The sequence below is a fragment of the Microcebus murinus genome, chromosome 10 (assembly GCF_040939455.1).
Source record: "Microcebus murinus isolate Inina chromosome 10, M.murinus_Inina_mat1.0, whole genome shotgun sequence".
In the NCBI taxonomy this organism is placed as follows: domain Eukaryota; kingdom Metazoa; phylum Chordata; class Mammalia; order Primates; family Cheirogaleidae; genus Microcebus; species Microcebus murinus.
The window spans coordinates 83802178-83822451 of NC_134113.1; the positions used below are offsets into that span (position 1 = coordinate 83802178).

Consider the following 20274-nt stretch of genomic DNA (forward strand, 5'->3'; position numbering starts at 1 on the left):
AAAGTATATTTAACTCGTTTCAAAGTATTTTTAACTTAAATTGTGCTGGTGTTGGGCAGACAAGATTTTTAGGAGAATGTGATTCAACTTCAGGTGCCTCTCTGACTTAATTCTGCCATTTTTTTTTTTTTTTTTTTTTTTTTTTTGAGACAGAGTCTCGCTTTGTTGTCCAGACTAGAGTGAGTGCCGTGGCGTCAGCCTAGCTCACAGCAACCTCAAACTCCTGGGCTCAAGCAATCCTTCTGCCTCAGCCTCCCGAGTAGCTGGGACTACAGGCATGAGCCACCATGCCCGGCTAATTTTTTTTTTTTTTTAATATATATATATATCAGTTGGCCAATTAGTTTCTTTCTATTTATAGTAGAGACGGGGTCTCGCTCTTGCTCAGGCTGGTTTTGAACTCCTGACCTTGAGCAATCCGCCCGCCTCGGCCTCCCAAGAGCTAGGATTACAGGCGTGAGCCACCGCGCCCGGCCAATTCTGCCATTTTTATAAATCTGTCTAATCGCCATCCTCAGAGTGGCTGAGCAGCAGGCAGGGTGCCAAGGAGGCTTGTCATGCCTTAGGTATCTCCAGGTGGTCTGCCACTGTCTACGAGGCAGACTGTGAAAGACTGGGCCTCACTTTCCCTGTGTGTTACCCTCTCTTCCCTTGGGGGATTTTAAGGTGCCCACTTTAAGCTCCAGGTCCAAGCAAACAGTAAAGCAAAAAGTCCTGATGGTTCTCAATGCCCAGTGGGCTCTTCCTGAGGATTATGCATTCAATATGTTTGTTACATGAATGAGGTTAATGGCAACTTATGTTTTGAAGCATTTTTTTGCTTTTAGTTTTTGGGTCAGGGAATTGAGGGATAAAGGCAACAAGCTTCCCCCTTCTGTCGTTCACTTGGATAATTCTGCAGTGTTTCTATTCACCTGTCAACACATATCAGTCTGATGATGAGGCCCCGGTTGCCCATGGTAGTTGATAATATATCCCCCCTTTTCTTGTTCACTCTTTTCTCTATTTTGGTAATCACTTCCCAAAGTAAACTTGCTGCTAATAAGCCCACAACAAGAAAGCCCACATCAGACTCTGCTTTCTGGGAGAAACTCAGACAGCTTAGATATGAGGAGTAACATAGTGACAACTAGTAAAACAAGGAATAGATGAAGAGTTGAGAGAACATCAAGAAATAGGGAACTTCCCCAGTTAGGGTTGAAATGGGTAAAAACAATTAGCAAGAAGGGAGAGATTAATTACTGGTGAGAAACAGGAGAATCATGATAATAATGTAAGCATTAGGTATGTCAATTTAAGGAATCGGAGTACTGACGTATACATATTAAGTCTTTCCACATTTTAAATATTTTAAATTCTTTCTTTATTTTTTTAAGAGACAGGGTCCTGCTCTTGCTCAGGCTGGTACAGTGGAATGAACACAGCTCACTGTCGCCTCGAACTCCTGGGCTCAAGGGATCCTCCTGCTTCAGCCTCCAGAGTAGCTGGGACTACAGGCATGTGCCACCACACTGGCAAATTTTTATTTTATGTTTTATAGAGACAAAGTCTCACTATGTTGCCCAGGCTGGTCTCAAAATCCTGGCCTCAAGCGATTCTCCTGCCTCAGCCTCCTAAAGTGCTGGGATTACAGTAATGAGCCACTGTGCTTGGCTGAATTCTGATCTATGTATCTATTGTGCATTTAGTCTCCTTAGAGTTCTGCTGTTATAATTTCATATCCTGCTCAAGAATTTTCTGGGTTTCATCTGTCTTCCCCAAACCCCTCCTATGCTCAAATATGCAGAAAGGGAAAGGGAGAAAAAGAAAAAAGGAGGAGTTGGGTGTAAAGGAAAGAGATACAAGACAATTTTTTTTTTTTTCCTAGAGACAGGGTCAGGCTGATGCAGTGGTACTAACTCCTGAGCTCATGCAATCCTCCCACCTCAGCCTCCCGAGTAGCTGGGACTATGGGTGTGCCACCATGCCTGGCTAATTAAAAAGAAAAAAATTTTTTTCTTTTCGGTGGAGACTGAGTCTCTCTATGTTACCCAGGCTGGAAGATCATTCTTAACAGTAAGGGATCAAAAAAACAAAAAAAAAAATATAGATATGCTGTATCATATAACTAGTTTGGGATAGTAAACACTAAATAATATACTTTCAATTTTCCAGTTTCCTTGTTTCCTTTTCCAAATGCCTATTCTCTATCCCCCAGAAACATTACTTTGTATAACTCTCAATCATCCCTAAAAATAGAAGCTCCAGGACCCCTTGGAACATTAGAGACAATGGGATCTTGCTAGCTCAATAGAATGAAGCTGCTGAATTGACATGGACAATGAATGCCAACAAGAATCTTTTCAATCATTTTGTTAGCATTTCTTCCTTTATAGGGAAGTTGTCTTTCATGAACACAAAGAACAAAACACAAAAAAGTACTCTTGGATTTTTACCTTGAATAGTTTCAGAACCAGTTAATAGTTCCTTTTTTTGCATTTCCCTTGGTATAAATATGTTTAAAATTGGCCAGAGTTCCTGTCTGCATAGATTTTTTATTTTCACTGTTGTTTCTTTAAAGGGTATATAAAACATGCTGATGAGGAGAGTTCACAGTAACCCATAACAGAACAGCTGATTTCATCCAAAAGTCACTAGTATTTTTAGTATAAAGTTCATAAAATATTGCTGTTTATAAAAAAGAATTACATTATCAAATATAAACGCCACATCAGCAAATTTGAAAGTCTGGTTTATCTTCAAGATGTTTGAGAACTTAGTATTAAACAAAAATGATTTATTTTCTTACCCCCAATAAGCAATTGATAATGCTTTCTTTAAAAAAACATGCTCGCAGGCTTGGCATGGTGGCTCATGCCTATATTCCCAACATTTTGGGAGGCTGAGGTGAGAGGTTCACTTGAAGCCAGGAGTTTGAGACCAGCCAGTGCAACAAAGTGAGGCCCTGCCTCTACCAAAAAAACCAAACCAAAACAAGACGAAAGCCAGATCTGTAGTCTCAGCTTCTCAGGAAGCTGGGGGTGGGTAGGGATTGCTTGAGTCCAGGAGTTAAGAGGTTTTGCTGAGCTATGACCACACCACTGTGCTCTAGTCAGGGCAACAAAGTGAGACACTGTCTAATAAAAGGGCACACACATAGGTGCTGACTCTGTTTACAATCTATCCCCAGTCCATTGGGTCTCTAAATAAAATCAGATGTTTTTCATCCTCAAAAAATATAAAACAGGACCCACACCTTTAAAATAAAAAAAAAAATAAAATAAAATAAAAAAAAATATATACTGATACAAAATGACAGAAGGATTTTGCTTTTGACTCAGGCAAACCTTAAACATTTTCCTGCAACAAAGAACATACTATAGGTTATGCCTGAGCTTTATTTTTCTTTTCTTTTTTTTCAGAGATAGGGTCTTGCTTTGTCACCTGGGCTGGAGTGCAGTGGCGTGATCTTAGTTCACTGTCATCTCATACTCCTGGGCTCAAGCGGTCATCCTGCTTCAGCTGCCGGAATAGCTGGGCCTACACTAGCCCACCACCATGCCCGGCCAATTTTTAATTTTTTTTGTAGAGACAGGGTCTCACTATGTTGCCCAGGCTGGTCTTGAACTGGGCTCAAACGATCCCCCTGCCCTGGCCTTCCAAAGTGCTAGGATTACAGGTGGGAGCCACTGTGCCTGGCCATGGAAACATGTTCTAACTTCCCCATTCCTATTAATATTCCCTTCATGACTGATCAAAAAAGTGCTAGCTCTTCATCTATGGAGAGTCCTTGCCTACTTCCTCTCTTCAGCTCCTGGTGTAGTTTCTAAAACCCCAATTTCATTCTTTTACCTAACCCAATCAGTCCTGGTCCAGGATACAGGAGCCAAGAAGTAGAAATTGGGGGAAATCCTAGAAGGTAACAAGACTTAGAAACTTTAAGTCCCTATTCCCAATGTTAGACCTGCTGGAGAAGATATATATGTTCCTAAGATCTGGGGTTGGCACACTGAACACATTTTTTGAGAGAGACGGTTTCCTCAACATGGCTAGGGTATATATGATAAACAAATGATTTACATTCAGCTCTATGGCACCTTTAGGGATTCCTAATCATAAAATGCTTGCTCAGTAAGGAAACTTATGCCTATTTGCCCTGTTTTGAGAATTCAAAAAAAATATTTCAAGGTTTTTTCTTTTCCCTCATAAGATAAACACCAGCAATTATGACACTTTCTAAGAATTGCAACAGGACACTTCATTCTTTGGTGGTGGTGGGGATATTAGGGTAACTGCTATCTGAAATTTACTTCCCACTTTCTGGCAAGTACAGAGCCAGGGCAACTTTTACCTATGGCTTTTTACACCCTATCCCTTCTATATTCTGTTAGGCAGAGGAATAAACGTGATAAAAGCTAATAAATGTTAAATCAATTCTGTAGATGTATTTTAGGATGAAGCTGACAAGTCTCACTTAAAATTGTAACCAAAAGTTTCTCTAACATTCACTGACAAGCAAAATGAGAAAAAAAATGAATTACTGATATATTATGTTTTTATTCGTTTATGGATAAAGTATATACCTAGGATTATTGTATATTTAAATGTTCTACTTTGAGGCTACGCTATCTTGAATTCACAAAATTGACAAACAAACCTGGGCTAGTCTTGTAGACCATGAACAGTCAACTTAACTGGGCTATAAATGCATAAATAAACTACAATAGTGTACCTTACAATGAAACAAAAACCAGAAGAAAATCCTATCATATAACTAGTATAGCTATTGTTATTTTAAAACCACTTCAATACATGACTTGTCTTTATCAGTGGTGATAACGAGAAACCAAACTATACTACTCAAGCTATAGCCACCAGAAGTCAAAGATTTTTGTATTATTTAACATGCAAATCTTCAGAATTTCAGACACGGCATTTTCACTCTTTGTTATAGACATTACATTAGTATCAGAAACGAATTTATGTCTGAAGCAACTCAGAGACTACTCTTTGGTTCCATTTATTGTGAATAGCGATAGGAACTAACATAATTTAAATCAATTACAGTTTCTCTTTTTGATGACTGTGGTATCTGACAAGGGGCAGGAGGAAGACTGCATTTTGTTGCTGCCCTTAGGTTATTCGAATGATTTATTAGGGCAAGTAGAGTAAGTGTTGAAAGTGAGAATCGATTAGTATATGTTCATTTGTTATGACACACAGTATGAAATATGGCCAAAGCCTCTTCCTCTGACTTTCAGATTTCAGAATATACTTTCTAAGTTGTGGTTATATAAAACCGATATATCAATTTATAAAGCCAGGTAATCAATAATGCCTGCAAAAACAACAGGCTTATTATTCTAAATTAAGTATTGGCAGTAACAAGTTAAAAGCTGGAAATGTTTGGCTGAATGAAACATTTCAAAAATTCAAAATTATCAAGAACTATTTTCACATATATTTTAATAGCCATATACTGATGTAAAATATAAGACAGTTCAAAAGTAAATAATTTCATTTACATTAAATGCAATTATTTGAAACCATAAATATTTTTAAACTTATTTAAAGAGAGATTTTCTTTAGGAAACCTTAAGGGTATGTACATTTTAGCATATGTGAGCTTCTGAGCAAAGTGTCTTCCACTTATTTTATTTATTTATTTTTTGAGACAGAGTCTCACTCTGTTGCCCTGGCTAGAGTGCTGTGGCATCAGCCTAGCTCACAGCAACCTCAAACTCCTGGGATCAAGCAATCCTTCTGCTTCAGCTTCCCGAATAGCTGGGACTACAGGCATGCGCCACCATGCCCGGCTAATTTTTTATATATATTTTTAGTTGGCTAATTTCTTTCTTTCTATTTTTAGTAGAAACAGGGTCTCACTCTTGCTCAGGCTGGTTCTGAACTCCTGACCTTGAGCAATCCTCCCTCCTCGGCCTCCCAGAGTGCTAGGATTACAGGCGTGGGCCACTGTGCCTGGCCTCTTCCAGGTTTTTATATACTGTCTAATTATTAGCTAAAAGTGGCCCAATTTTTGCTATCAGAAATAGTCTTATTTTTCTTTTTTTTAACTGAAAAATGCTGACTGAAGAAGTAGTCTTATTTCAACACAAAATATCATTCAAACAATCCAATTCTGTAATTCTTCTAATTGTCACAAAATGTAAAAATTAAAAAATAACTTTATTTCAGGATCTAGTAATAACAAAAATGTTTATTACTGGAAAATCCTTAGTGATGTGTTGAGAGACTAGAGAAAGTCAATAATACATTGAGAGTTTTAGAATCCACCTGTAGGACCACCATCATGGTGCAATAGAAAAGGTTCACAAAGTGTGCTCGGACAGGAATGAGGGGAAAGTGAACCTCAACTGGGATATGGGTTATTTCGATAAAGGGATAAGACATAGCTCGACCTGGAAAAGGGAATTTAGGAGAAAGAAGCACCTTAGGGTGGTGTTTTTGATATATTTACCTGTCCTTGACTAAGATTTTCTAAAGTTCTATGTCTCTGCAGTTCCAGCTTTGATTCACTGAGGTCAGTAATAAATTACAGTAAACCACAGGTTTAGTTTCAGAGATTACAAATAGCTTCAGATTCACATTATTGTTTTGTAAGCCTGATTTTTGTAATATTCAGTCATTTTTCAGAACTCTCTAACTTTAAATACAAAGGAATCTGAAGAAAGTTATTTCCAATGCATCTTAGAATCTTTCTGGCAGTGTAGAATTTTGAGGGAAGATGTATTTTCCCATTTTATTAGCTAACTTGTCTTTGTTACACTGCTTTCAAAGTGCATTATATCCACCGTGGTTAAATTTCAATGGCATCCGTCTCTGGATTAAAGATCTAAATTTGGATATATAAAATGCTGATTTCTAAAGCATTCCAAGAGGGATAATAATGATGAAAACATTTTGTGGGAAACAAATTTTATATTAACGAAAGTACTAATGTATTTCTTTTAACAAAAATTAAAATAAGAAAAATGATTTAACACCTTTTAAAGGGTTATCCTAATGCAAAACCCCTCTTTAAATATAACTAACGTAAAGCAGCACACTACTGTTTTGTTTCAAATAGGCAAATATAAATATGTAAACATTGGCCTTACAACATTTTCCATAGTAACCTCTTTATTTGATAAAATTTTCAAGTCTCAACATTTTAAAATAAGCTAGAATAAGTTTTGACTTAATTTATATGAAAAATGCATTCACCAGAAGAAATATTTAGTAACAGCAAAAAAATTCCCATCAAATCAAAATTAAATATTAATAGAGCATTTCACAAAAACTGAAATATGGGAGAGTCGGTCCTTGCTCACTGCCACTTTCACTTTTGAACATTGGCTTTAACCAGCCACACTTGCTGCCACCACTGAGGTAATGTCAGGAAATGTAGGTCACTATAGAATTGGCTTTACTTATCTTTGCAAAGACTAAACACTGAAAGGACACAGCAAACAGGGAGGAAGGACAGGCAACTAAAAATGATCCCACTACACATGTCACCCATGCTCAGACTCCGCTTTGGGAAAACAGAGCAGGCTACACCTACCCTCCTCCCCCTCTTCCAACAAGACAATTCACAGCCCAGAGTCTGCTCCTTTAATTAGGTCAGCTCCAAGCTGGGATAAGCCTCAACAAGTAGGTGTTTTCATGCGATAAGAAGAAGGCCAAAGAATTTAGGCTCTCCATTTCGGGTGACCCAGCATTTGCATCCCCCCCTTATTTCCACAACTGTCCTTTCCCCCTGTTTATTCCGGTATTCCTGAATTTGCCTGGTCAGGGATTTCTTACTCCGCCACTAGTTAGTCACGCTATTAACTCGAAGTGAAGGACATATCTGAGTAGCCTGAAAAACTGTCCTACATTTAAGAAGTTCTATTAAGTAATAAAAGGAAGAAAATGCTACAAATCCCACCTGATGATCCAAATACATGGTGTTCCTTTGAAGATGATGTGAAAGAATTTCATTCTAGTAGGCACCAATTAAAAAAAAGAGAGAAATAGAGAAAGAAGGTGCAGAATTCATGAAAAGGTCAATTTTGAAATTAGCAAAACAGGTAGTTTACCACAACCTATTATGTATCAAAGTACATGACAACTTTCACGTACATGCTCCCTTGTAAATGGTACAGATGACATATTAAATGGTTGTAAAATTATACTTAGTTCTGTAAGAAATTAAGTAGACATGCATACAGACACCGAACTATTAAGCAGAAAAAAATCCTTCAAATGGCTTTACCAGACTGAATGACAGAAGCTTTATAAGTTAATTCTTTTCTGCAACACAGTCAGTACTTTTCCCAAAAAGATGTTTCTCAACTCTATGTAACCACAGGCTATTAAACCCTTTGAGAAATGTTTACATGTATTCGTTCTTTTCATCAAGAATAAAAGACATCTTAAGGTTCACCGCCGACATTTAAAAGGCAGGATGATTAAGACTGTAATGAATTTTCAACTTTTTACTTTACCAGAAATCATGGAATTTTTCCATGTCTGTTTCGACAGACGTGGAGGTCTGTATTCAGTAGTATTCGAGGAGCAGCAATGCCATTTTGAAGTCTGTAGGCATTTCCTTCCTCACGACCAAAGGTCGGTGGGTGAGCGGGCGGGGTAAAAGTCTCAGAAGAAATGCATCCTGCCTACATTTTCTTCTGGTAACGTACAAATAAGCTGGGTTCTCAAAGGGTTAATAGGAGATGCTAATGGCGCCGCTGCAATGATGGCATGGGCTCATGCTCAACACTAAGGACGCTGATCGTACTGGTTAAAGATGGCGGACGACACAGACACATTGCTGCATAGCTGACCTTTGGGCTGTGGGCCTCAAGCTTTAGCTGCATGAGCTGTGCTAACGTATGCTCCCGGATACTGCTCAGCTCGGCTTGCTGCCGTCTCAGCTTTATTAGCAGCAGCGTGAGCTCCTCTGGCTGAAGGAGTACAATTTAAGAATCCAAACAGTGGAAAACAGATTAATTGTTGTCTTAAGTGACAGACATTAAACCAAGATTTCTTGGCAAGTTTCCTCTTATGGTTGACACCAAACATAGCGCCTAGGCACTATGATGATAGGTCCTACATAAATGCATAGATATCTAGAGAAATAGAAGGAACAGTGTTACTTTAAAAGACACGGCAAAACAACAGTATATTAAGGCATTTTCTCAGAACTCATGAGAGAATATTTAAATGTTAAGTATAAAAAAAGCACAACACCAAAAAAACCATTCTAAAGGACTGTGCATAAGAGCTGTTAAAAGACTATTCAAAGATATTTTACTAAGATGTCTAAAAGTTATACCTAAGACTTTTCCAGCAACAGAACAATACCTGCATGTCCAACAGCCTAACAGGAGGTAAATAAGGAATTAAAATTCATGTAAAGCTTGGATAAAATCTTTGTAACATTAAATTCAATATCTGGGATCTATTAATTATTTCCTAGCTATGTTTTGAAATGTCATTGTGCTTTCACAGCATTTTTTTTTTTTTTTTTGAAACAGTATCACTCCGTTGCCCGGGCTAGAGTGCCATGGCATCAGCCTAGCTCACAGAAACCTCAAACTCCTGGGCTCAAGCAATCCTCCTGCCTTAGCCTCCCGAGTAGCTGGGACTACAGGCATGCGGCACTGTGCCCGGCTAATTTTTTCTCTATATACTAGTTAGCTGATTAATTTCTTTCTATTTATAGTAGAGACAGGGTCTCGCTCTTGCTCAGGCTGATTTCGAACTCCTGACCTCGAACAATCCTCCTGCCTCGGCCTCCCAGAGTGCTAGGATCACAGGCATGAGCCACCGTGCCCGGAAAGTTTCCAGGGGTGCATAAACTTTCCTTCCACACTCTGGGAAAAGCAGAGAATTGTTTGGTTCCTAATTGGCTACTATGATCCCTAAGGGAAAAAAGTTGTCAGTGGTGGATGAAGTTCCTTAATAGGCCAACCTGATCTATTTTTCTGTGTTAGAAATGCAGTAAAGTATGGGCGCTGGTAGTCTTACAGCCCATTAAAGTATTACTTGTTGCTTATCTGAGCTTTGTTATGATTAAAAACTGCAGGTGGGCCAGAGGGAGACTCACTTAAGTGCTCTTAAAACATCTAGGCCAAAAGGTGGTCCTGAAACTGATTTGTTTTGCGTACACCACAGCGTTACACTAGTTCTCTTCTGCTCCATTCATTTGCTTTTTATTTCCCACACAATTCTTTTTAGAGACAAATTATTTTTAACTGTGATTTCGAATCACATTAAAAATTACTGCCATCAGACAGGAAAAGTGTCAGCAGAAGTAAACTATAGCTACTATTGGATTCCTTAGATAATACTTGGTATCCATAAAAGTTAAAAAATAGTCTTTTACTGTCTCTTAAATGCTCAAAGAATGTTTAGTGTGTGACTTAAAGAAAAAACTGCATACATAAAAGAAAAAAAGTCGCTTTTGCTCTGATGCCGACCATATCTCATGACCTCATGATTCCGGGACAGTCCTCATCTTATGATCATCAGCCCTGTGTTTTGAGGTTTTGCTGGGGAGAAGGCAGGGTTGGTAAGGGATTTAGACATTCTAAGAACCCAGAGTGACAGAGAGAGAAAAAAATCTTGAAACTCTGGTCTATTATTTACAGAGCCAAAAAGATAAAAGGATTTTCCAAAGAATGAAAGATACCAATAAATTTACTAGGCATTTAAATTTTGAGGCAAATAAAACGAAGCACATTTGACCCCCCAAAAAGTAAGAGAGGTGGTAAATAATTTTTATCCTAAATATCCACTAGAGGGAGCAAAACAGAACATTCTGTAATATGATATTTAACATTTATTTTATGATTAATCCCTGGTTTGTTTGTCAGATCAACAATCTAATGTTTAAAAATTACAACATTTAAAACTTTTTAGCTTTAATCAAGCAGTATCTATACTCTTTGATAAGTAAATTGTTAAGTAGTAGTCCAAAGCCAGGTATTATATCTACACATATAAAAGATAAAACAAAACAGTATTTGTATAAAACACATAAGATGAATTTTTTTATTATGGCAAGATGGGAATTTTAAATAATAAACAATTATAAAGGTATAAAATCACATCTTCACAGGCACTGAGACTATTTACTGATAACAAAGCCAGTTCCTCTGATAAAACAATTGTCATTAAAATAAACTGAAGTGAGGAAAAGTCATCTTTTCTCTTTAATTTGAAAAATAGTAGTGTCTTGGTAATGTAACTCCTTTTCGATTTGAACTTAACACTAATAATGAAATGACAATGGTAAATACTTGCTCTGACAGAGTATTTTTAGAGTCAAACTTCTTTCTAGCCCTGTAGTTTGACTACAAACAGTTGCTTGCTGGATTTGTTCCACTAATGAATGACTCCAACTTGTGTGGTAAGGATAAGGGAATTAACAAAGTAAAGAAACCCACCTAGGTTATACAACAAACTTTCAATATATAACCTTTTATTTAGGCAGCCAGACACTTAGGGAAAGGTACCCACTAAGACAAGGAAATGGCTACATGATTCCAATTTCTTTTGATGAGCATGTCTTCCACAAAAGCAGTAATGGTGTTTCTTTGGGAGACATCTCTGAAAACTTGAACTTAAAAACCATGTCAGATATGTGCCTTCCTGTGTAGCACATAAATAAAACATGATATGGTAATAAAGATATTACTCACCGTTTTGCCTTGGAGGCTCTGGGGGCTAACAGACTGTAAAGTTAGGCCAGCTGGCATTGACCTTCTGTCAGGCACATAGACATGCTAGGAAAGTAAAGGCACAATTGAGATTCCGTGGTAAAGTTTTTTTTTTTTTTTTTTCCTTCTTGTCAATGTCAGTGATGAGAAATCTTAAATTCCTATTATGAAATACCATTTGAAAATTGTTATCTGTGCTTATGAAAGAAGACAGATACTAAAATTTCTTGTGTGATTAAAATACAGATGCTGATGAACAGAGTAATTCTACATAGTCGGTTCAGTGGTTTTCAAAATCTTTGGCCTCAGGACCTCTTTATATTCTTAAAAAAAAAGAAAATTTAGTGACAAGAGTGGCACTGTTTTGCAAATCTTTAAAGTCTGGCTGGATCCTCATATCTCCTTCTGTATTCAATCTCGAGTGACAATCTCTTTTAGTGGAAACGTGTAAAGAAAACCAACCTTCAGTATATAGCATTGGAAAAGGGAAAACGTTTTTCTTGATAATCATAGATATTTATCTTTGATACTGCACTAAAGTTCAAAAAAGCTGTACTTTCTTAAAGCTCAGTTGCAAAGTGGCATCTGAAACCATATCAATCAACTTATGGTACTCTGTTAACATTAATACCCATTGGTCTACTTGTATTTTAAATGAATCTTAGCTATACATAATTTTGCAATCAAACACTGGTCATCTGGAAAATATGGTTGGTTCAGTGAGTTGTGCAATATTCCAAATGTTGACATGTTTCAGTATACAATATTAAAAAAATCACATTTGTTAATATCATGACCAATCTTTAAGCACTGGAAAGTGGTCAAACCTGCAGTGGCAGACATGAGATTTCCAAAATTCTAATTTTTGCTTGAAAACGCAAATGTTGTCATCAGCAAAAAATACTGTCAGTTGTTTTCCTTGAAGTGACAGGCTAGCATTTCACTTTGACAAAGTGTGTCTGTCAAACATCATGTCTGAATAATGATAGTTGTCTTTTGTTCCTTCCAGTAAAAATACTGTTCCACAAAAAAAGGAGCTAGTTCAGCTTGCAACTCAAATAATCATGTGTTTTTCTGTGAGACAACCACTAGCACTTTGGTATGCAACAGAAATGCTTTATATTCCCATTTGGTCACATGTAATATTAAAATGATGTAATAAAAGGTGAAGATTCAATAAAACTACTTTTTACTGTTTCAACAAGAGGATTCGTAAATGAAGCTGCTACTTCTTATTTTTTTATTCAAAGTGCGTGGCAGTGAGGCCTACAATGACCACTAGTCTAGTTTGAAGCCACTATTTTGATTTATACTAAGGTGTCAATAGTTTTATCCATCTTTGCTTTTGCAGTATCAGTGCAAATGGTAATACAATGAATAATGCCTTATTATTATAAAAATAATTTTGAGTGTATGGACTTCCTGTAATGGTCATGGGGACCCCCCGCCAGGGTCCATGAGTTATACTTTGAGAACTACTGATCTAGATCAAGAAAGACGATAGCATAGTTTAAAATAAAAACTTGGCAATGCTGGAGATGTTTTTTGGAAGGAGTAGCATAGTAGAAATTTAGTTGGCTAGGAACTGGATAGAGAACATAAATTTATCTCATTTGCTGTTAAAACAGATGATCTATTCTGGCCAAGAATATGAAAAATACTAATAACTACAAGAGTATGTAATTTAGAGCCACTTCTAAACCACACATTAAATTGTATTAGATCAGATTTTTCTTGTAAATTGTTACTACTTTTATCAATCCTGATGTAACCTTTGGATGTACAAAGTGACAAATATTGAACTTTGTTACAATGGAGTTCAAAGGGAGCCTTTTTTTTTTTTTAGTGAGGCAAATTGAAAGCTTTCTTCAAAAGAAAATTCCTGACTGATTTATTAACTTCTAACAAATGTTTATGAACTATCAAGAAAATGTTTTATGTAATAATGCAATTGAAGGATTTAGTCTATCACAAGGATAAAAAGAAAAAGTACATTTTAAAAGAATATAGACATTAGGGCACTGGCTGTGTACTGGCTGATCAAAACAATTGCTTTAGCATTATGAAAAGCTGGTCAATACAAAGCACTCTAAAGCAATGCTTAAACCAAGTTAAGGTACACATTAAAACATGATCTCCATCTATATTTTAATTCTCCAAATGTATATATATCATTAAAGATTGTTAGGCTCTAATATTAAACTGAATACCCAAGGAGATATCTCAATAAGTCACATATTCAGCTGGTTAGAAGGTGAGGTTAACACTTGTATCCTAGCAAAGAACACGATGACCTTGATACAAAACTGCAGGTATGCCAGCAGAGGGCAGGCTGTAGAATTTGCAAGCGTGTAAAAAGCCAATAAAAATGCATGTGATCTTAACCTACACGGAGAACTGATGAGATATGCTCTCAGGCAGAGAAGAATTTGCATCTGCTCAAAAGAACTATTTCTGTGCTCCTGCGAGATAAATCGTTACAAGCCCAGGCGTTTTTTTACACATGAGATTTTTAACACTGTAGAATATTTTCCTTTAATTTTTAAAGACAAAAAAAAAGAGCTGCCTTGCTTACCCTTCTGCCTATTCTCCGGTCTCTCACATTTACAAGACTAGTGGATTAAAAAGAAAACACAGCATTTACAAAGTAGTGAGTCCACAGGAAAGGAGCAGATGTTTTACCTTAGGGTGATGGGCCCTGTGTCTGCGGTCTATTGTCACATCTCCTCTCTGAATTGGTGAAGTCACTTCTGATCTATACGTGCGCTGAGGAGAATATCCTTGGTAAGTGGCTATTGACCCATGGGAAGGTGATGTGGGAATAGAGTGCATTGTCTGGTCAGAAATGTTAACCATGGTTTTAGGACTACTCAAAGTCCCGTGTCGAGGGAGGGTGCTCTGCTTATTATAAAACTGACGCTGCTGCCATTCATAGAGCTGCCACATCGTGTCATCTCTCATTGACCTCCGTTTCTCTTCTGCTCCGGGTCCTGCTGTCTTGTCGTGAGTGGACGGCGTTACACCGCAGATACTTTCAGGCCTCGTCTTGCTGTTTCTTGGGAGTGTTCTGTAACCTTCAGGGTAGCGGGCCGCGATCTGCGCTCGGTGGCTTGGCATATTTCTTGGTAGTGTTTGGTAAGAAATTATCCTAAAATAAAAAAAAAAAAAAAACAATTGAAATGTAAAGGCGAAGGAGAAGAGTCGTTTTCCCAATTCTAAATCAAAGGGTATTTCTTCTCGAAGTAAAATATGTATCAGGCCGTACTTTTGAAAGATTGCAACATTATACAAGATTAAATTATTAACAGATTTTAATCTTTTTATGAAATCCGATTTAACGAACTTAATACAGTAAGTAAGCAGCATCTATGTCAATAACCCAGAAGACTATTAGTTCCACACAGTGTATAGTTTGGCTTCACTTGAGAAGTGAGAATGTTCAAAATCTAATCAAGTCTGTCCTTAAATTTTCTTTTTATTCACATTAATAAACTCCCAGAATCCCATTTTTATCAATCTCATCAGAATAGTCAAATAGGATTTTTGTGTATGGATGAAATATGGGAGTTCTGAGTTGTAGCTATGGAGCACAAAGACAGAAAATGAATTACTGCAAGTGTATGTTGACTATTCTGTTGTACCTTTTCCTTAAGAAAGAATGGTTGTTTATGGGAGGAACATACATTTGTGGTTTGAAGGAATAACTTCCCTTCATAACATTTCCCAACTTGAAAAATAAAAATGACTCGAAGCTAAAGCTCAAAATTTTATTACTTAAAAACAAACCACTTAAACATCATAGTATTTCAAATATAAAACTGCAATTTCAGGAGTTTTGCAATGTTTCCAGTGCAGTAATATTCCACTTCATAAATGGTTATTATTTTTCAGGGGGGTTTTAAAAGCAATCTAAAAATTCTTTGTAAACATTATACATGCAAAATATAATTATTTTAAAAATGCTAATTTTGGAGACTGGATATATAATTGCATATTATAATGCTAAGCACAGAATACTATAGTTTTCTAAAAGAATAAAATTTTAGTTTACTATTTTAAAAGATGCTTTGATAAACACACTCTTGAGTTTATCAAAACTAATATTGTGGCCGGGCGCGGTGGCTCACGCCTGTAATCCTAGCTCTCTGGGAGGCTGAGGCGGGCGGATCCTTTGAGCTCAGGAGTTTGAAACCAACCTGAGCAAGAGCGAGACCCCATCTCTACTATAAATAGAAAGAAATTAATTGGCCAACTAACATATATATAGAAAAAAAAAATTAGCCGGGCATGGTGGCGCATGCCTGTAGTCCCAGCTACTCGGGAGGCTGAGGCAGCAGGATTGCTTGAGCCCAGGAGTTTGAGGTTGCTGTGAGCCAGGCTGACGTCATGGCACTCACTCTAGCCTGGGCAACAAAGTGAGACTCTGTCTCAAAAACAAAACAACAACAACATAAAAACTAATATTGTGATAACCTCATGTTAAGTCAAATATATCATGTGAAATAAATTTTTAAAAGTCAATTAAAAATTCTATATAAACTTAGCACTTGTGTAGCCCCATCATCTTCAGAGATAGGTATAGTTACAATTCAAATTCTAAACACAAATGTAAATTTTTAATAAAAACCACCACCAGAAAAATCTAGATGGGAAAGACCAAGATTAAATTACATGTGCTCATCTTACACTACTACCTCCCTGGGGAATAAATTTATATCCTAATAGCAAAATCAACATACTTCAATGAACTAAACCTGTAGAAGAGTTGAGACCCCATGAATCCAGGTTTCCTGACCTCTTCTTTCAATGTTTAGCTAACAACTTTCTCCTAATTACTCTATTTTCAACATAGAGTATATTTTCGAATTGTGCACACATAATACATGCAGGCTTCTATTGGGTGTTAAAATGTCAGAGATGTGGTGATTACACAGACCAGAAAGGGTAGAAGACTCAAAGTCTAAGTTACTTGATCCTTTGATAACCTGGGAATCCTTGGCTAATAATCTGGATGTCAAAGCTCTTTTTTTGACCTAAAGACTTGTCGGTAACAATTCATAAATACTAATAATGCATTATAGGTTTTTAAAAAAGGTGGATGTGGTGGTTCATGCCTGTAACAACAGCACTTTCAGAGGCTGAGGCAGGAGGATCACCTGAGCCCAGGAGTTTGAGAACAGCCTGGTCAACATAACAAGACCCCATCTCTACAAAAAAATTTAAAAATTAGCCGGGTGTGGTAGTATGTGTCTGTAGTCCCAGCTACTCAGGAGGCTGAAGCAGGAGGATTGCTTGAGCCCAGGAGTTAGAGGTTGTGCTCAGCTATGATTACACCACAGCACTCCAGCCTGGGCAACCCTGTCTCTAAAAACAAAAACAAATTCTTCATTGTGACCAGGTGAAATGAATTGAGCACTACCTGAGCCATGAGGCATGCTAATAATAAAATCCCGACACAATCTGTTTCTTTTGGGGTAGTAAAATTATGTTATTTTTACATAAAGATAAAGTCTCATGTTAAATACACTTTCTTTTTGTGGGTTAAAACAATCACACAAGGATAAAGCTGTGAAAAACATAGTAATACCCTGGGAAAACAGTAAAGCAGGGAAAAGTCCTTGATCAAATACTAGAAAAGCCAAGTTTTGATTTTTGCTTTCCTACCCAGTACTTGGACCTTAGATGAGTTATATCTTCTGGGACTCTGAGAGTGTTGATGGGGGCAGTAGGGGAGAAAAGATCAAGAGGTCATATTCCTATACTTCTTTTAATATCAGGGTTACCAACAGAACTCAGGGGTCATTATATCAGTGATTCTATGACTTTTCGATTTAATAAAAAAATCTATTTTTTAATTTTGCCAAAGGCATGGACATCATTAAATATAACTTTACTCATCTACCATAATGACAATTTATTAATAAAGAGATACCAAAAAATTAGGAAGGACATAATCTTAGAATGTTATAAAGCCCTTCCTATGCTATCAAAATTTAGTTGAACGACCAACTGAAACTTGTGGAGGCTCTTTTCTCATCTAGAAGACGATTTGATCATTAAATTATCACACAGATCTAAAATCCCATGCCTTATTGTATATTTGAAGTATTTCTAATTCCTTTAACCATTTTTCCTAAACTACATTTCTTTCATTATGCTGGTTGTTCTACAGGGTTTCAATGTCTCAAAAATAAGCTTGTTCAAAATTGATCAAAAAAGCCCCCAGACAAGAACCACTGCATTTAGGTCAACCATCTGATGATCTTGGGGGTGAACTGAGAGGATACAGTACCCAATACTCTTACATAACCTATATAAAGAGCTCAATTCCTTGAGGCCTTCCCTCCACCCATATGTCCCATTTTTTTCCCTGCTTGGTTTTCCTTCCCAACTGCACCTTCTCTGACAACCTGAAAGCCATAAACTGGAAAATGTCCAGAGCTGGCAACCCCACGGCTATCTGCTTAGGAAGTACGTCAGCCAGGAGAAGATGGCTCCATCCAAGAGACTCTGCCATGGTACTAAAGCAATTTGCCAGGGTTTATTTGGTTATTCATAAATTCAAGAAATACTATAGAAGCCCTATTATGCAAAAGGCTCTAGATTAGGTACTGAACTTTATCTTAGGAAGGGATGTACATTGCCAACCTAAAACATTCTAAAAACTGCCCATAAACTAATGTGTAAATTATAGCTCCAAAAACACCTAATTACACTAAACACCTCCATCAACTGCTCTGAAGCATCTGTAATGTGGGACCTGGACCCTGTGGTAGAGATGTATATTGAACTGTCAACCCAATATGATCACTGACAGCAGGCTATATTTTTAGTAAGCTTGGTTAATTAATGATTACAAAGTTTAAAAAAAGTTCTTCTGCTATCTTTGAGACCACTCTGGTGGAACTGTAATAAAAATCAGGTTGCCAAGCAAATGCATTTTTATCCCATGTACTTTCTAGCATTTTGAGACCTGTTTTTCAAAAACTGCAATTTCCTTTGGCGATTTTCCCCAAAGAAATTCAAATTAAGCAAAGTGTGATTTACGGTTTAAGGGAAAGCTTAAGAAATGAGCACTGTGAGCTCCTTCATCAGGTTTAGTGCCCCATTCACCAGCAGCTGCCTGTCAAACACCATGAAAACTCTGTCCCTGTGATTCTGCCACGAGAACAATGGCTTAAGGCAACCATGTGTCTTAACAGTGCCTGGCAGTCACAAAGAAACTTTAAAGCTTTGTTCACAGATGCAGGGATCTACTATTTAACTAAATATTAAACCTGTTTTTCTTCCTAACAGAACTTTAATAACAAAAGAAAGCTTTTCATAAAGATTTTTAAAAAATCAACTATATTGTGAATTACAATATGCTTCTTTCCACCAATAAAAATGTATTTCATTACAAAATACAACTATTTTTTTATGATAAAGTTTTATATAATAATGTAAATGGTATTTTTCAATTATCAAAAGTGGACTCTAGCCATCACAAAAGAACGTCTAACTAAGAGCATTTATGGAAACTGGCAAAACAGTGAAGCCAAAAATACAGGAGGAACCCACAGAAAATCTCAGCTCAAAACAACCTAAAACCAGCCTTCAGAAACTGCTGGTTTGAATTCAAAAGAAAAAGGTTACAGAAAGACTTTACAAATATTAATTACAACCATTAAAGGACCTAAAACTAACATTTATAATTAACAATTAAAAAAGCCACCTAATTTCTAGATATTTGTTGAATCTCCCTATATACTTTTAAACTTAAAATATGACCTTATTTGAGGAAAAGTGATTCTTTTTTGAGGTGAGATTTAACTTGGTAGATACAGATTCAGCAAATCTGATTTGGGTTTTTATTATTTCCCTGAAAGTGAATTACCAAGTACTTCAAACACCTTTTCTTTTTTACCTTCCCCCCCCCAACTACTTCCTGCTTTTCTGTCTAACCAAATTTTGTTTATTTTCCTGCTAATAGGCTATGAGTTTATTTATTTTTGTCATTATGATCAACATTAAGTACTCTAATTTTATTTATTCACCAATGCATTCATTCATTTATTTGTTTGTTTATAATTTTGGATCATCTGGTAAGTGAAAACTATTATCTCATTGTTTCTTTAATGTGCAATTTCCCTGATTACTGGTAAATCTCAGCATTTATTCACACACGTTTTAAAAAAAAATTGACAAAAATTATATATATATATATTCATGAGTAAAACATATTTTGAAACTTTTATACACTGTGGAAAGGCTAAATCAAGCTAATTTAAATATGTATTACCTAATATACTTATCTTTTTGGTGGTAAGAACAAAATCTCTCAGCAATTTTTTTTTTTCCAAGATTTTGTTAATTTGTATTGATGAAAGGAAGGAAGGGCAGCAATTTTCAAGTATACATTGTTATGGCTATATTCACCATGTAGTTCAATAGATTTCTCAAATTTTATTTTTGAAATAGTAAATAGTTCTCACAAATAATTCTCCCTTGGGAAAATTAGAACAGAGCACTGAAGGTGGGGGGAAAAGAAAACTGAGGTGAATAAAACCTCACAGGAGGGTATTTTTGCAGTTTTGGGAGATGGAGC

The 20274-nt window shown here is 36.6% G+C and overlaps 1 protein-coding gene across 16 annotated transcripts in view; it reads right to left on the bottom strand.

Annotated features, from left to right (window-relative positions):
- Positions 1-20274, bottom strand: part of PLEKHA5 (pleckstrin homology domain containing A5) — a 246680-nt gene that overhangs the window by 56758 nt on the left and 169648 nt on the right. For 11 of the 16 annotated variants that reach the window (XR_012921472.1, XM_076007618.1, XM_076007616.1 and 8 more), the window contains 4 exons: positions 14370-14835; positions 11670-11753; positions 8808-8927; positions 7910-7963 (listed from right to left, as the gene is read on the bottom strand). Coding sequence is in view for 15 of the 16 variants with exons in the window: in XM_076007618.1 (XP_075863733.1) it covers positions 7910-7963; positions 8808-8927; positions 11670-11753; positions 14370-14835 (724 nt within the window). In the remaining variant the exon portion in view is untranslated. The remainder of the gene's footprint in view (positions 1-7909; positions 7964-8807; positions 8928-11669; positions 11754-14369; positions 14836-20274) is intronic. The other 5 variants (XM_076007623.1, XM_076007624.1, XM_076007626.1 and 2 more) reach the window with 1 other exon arrangement.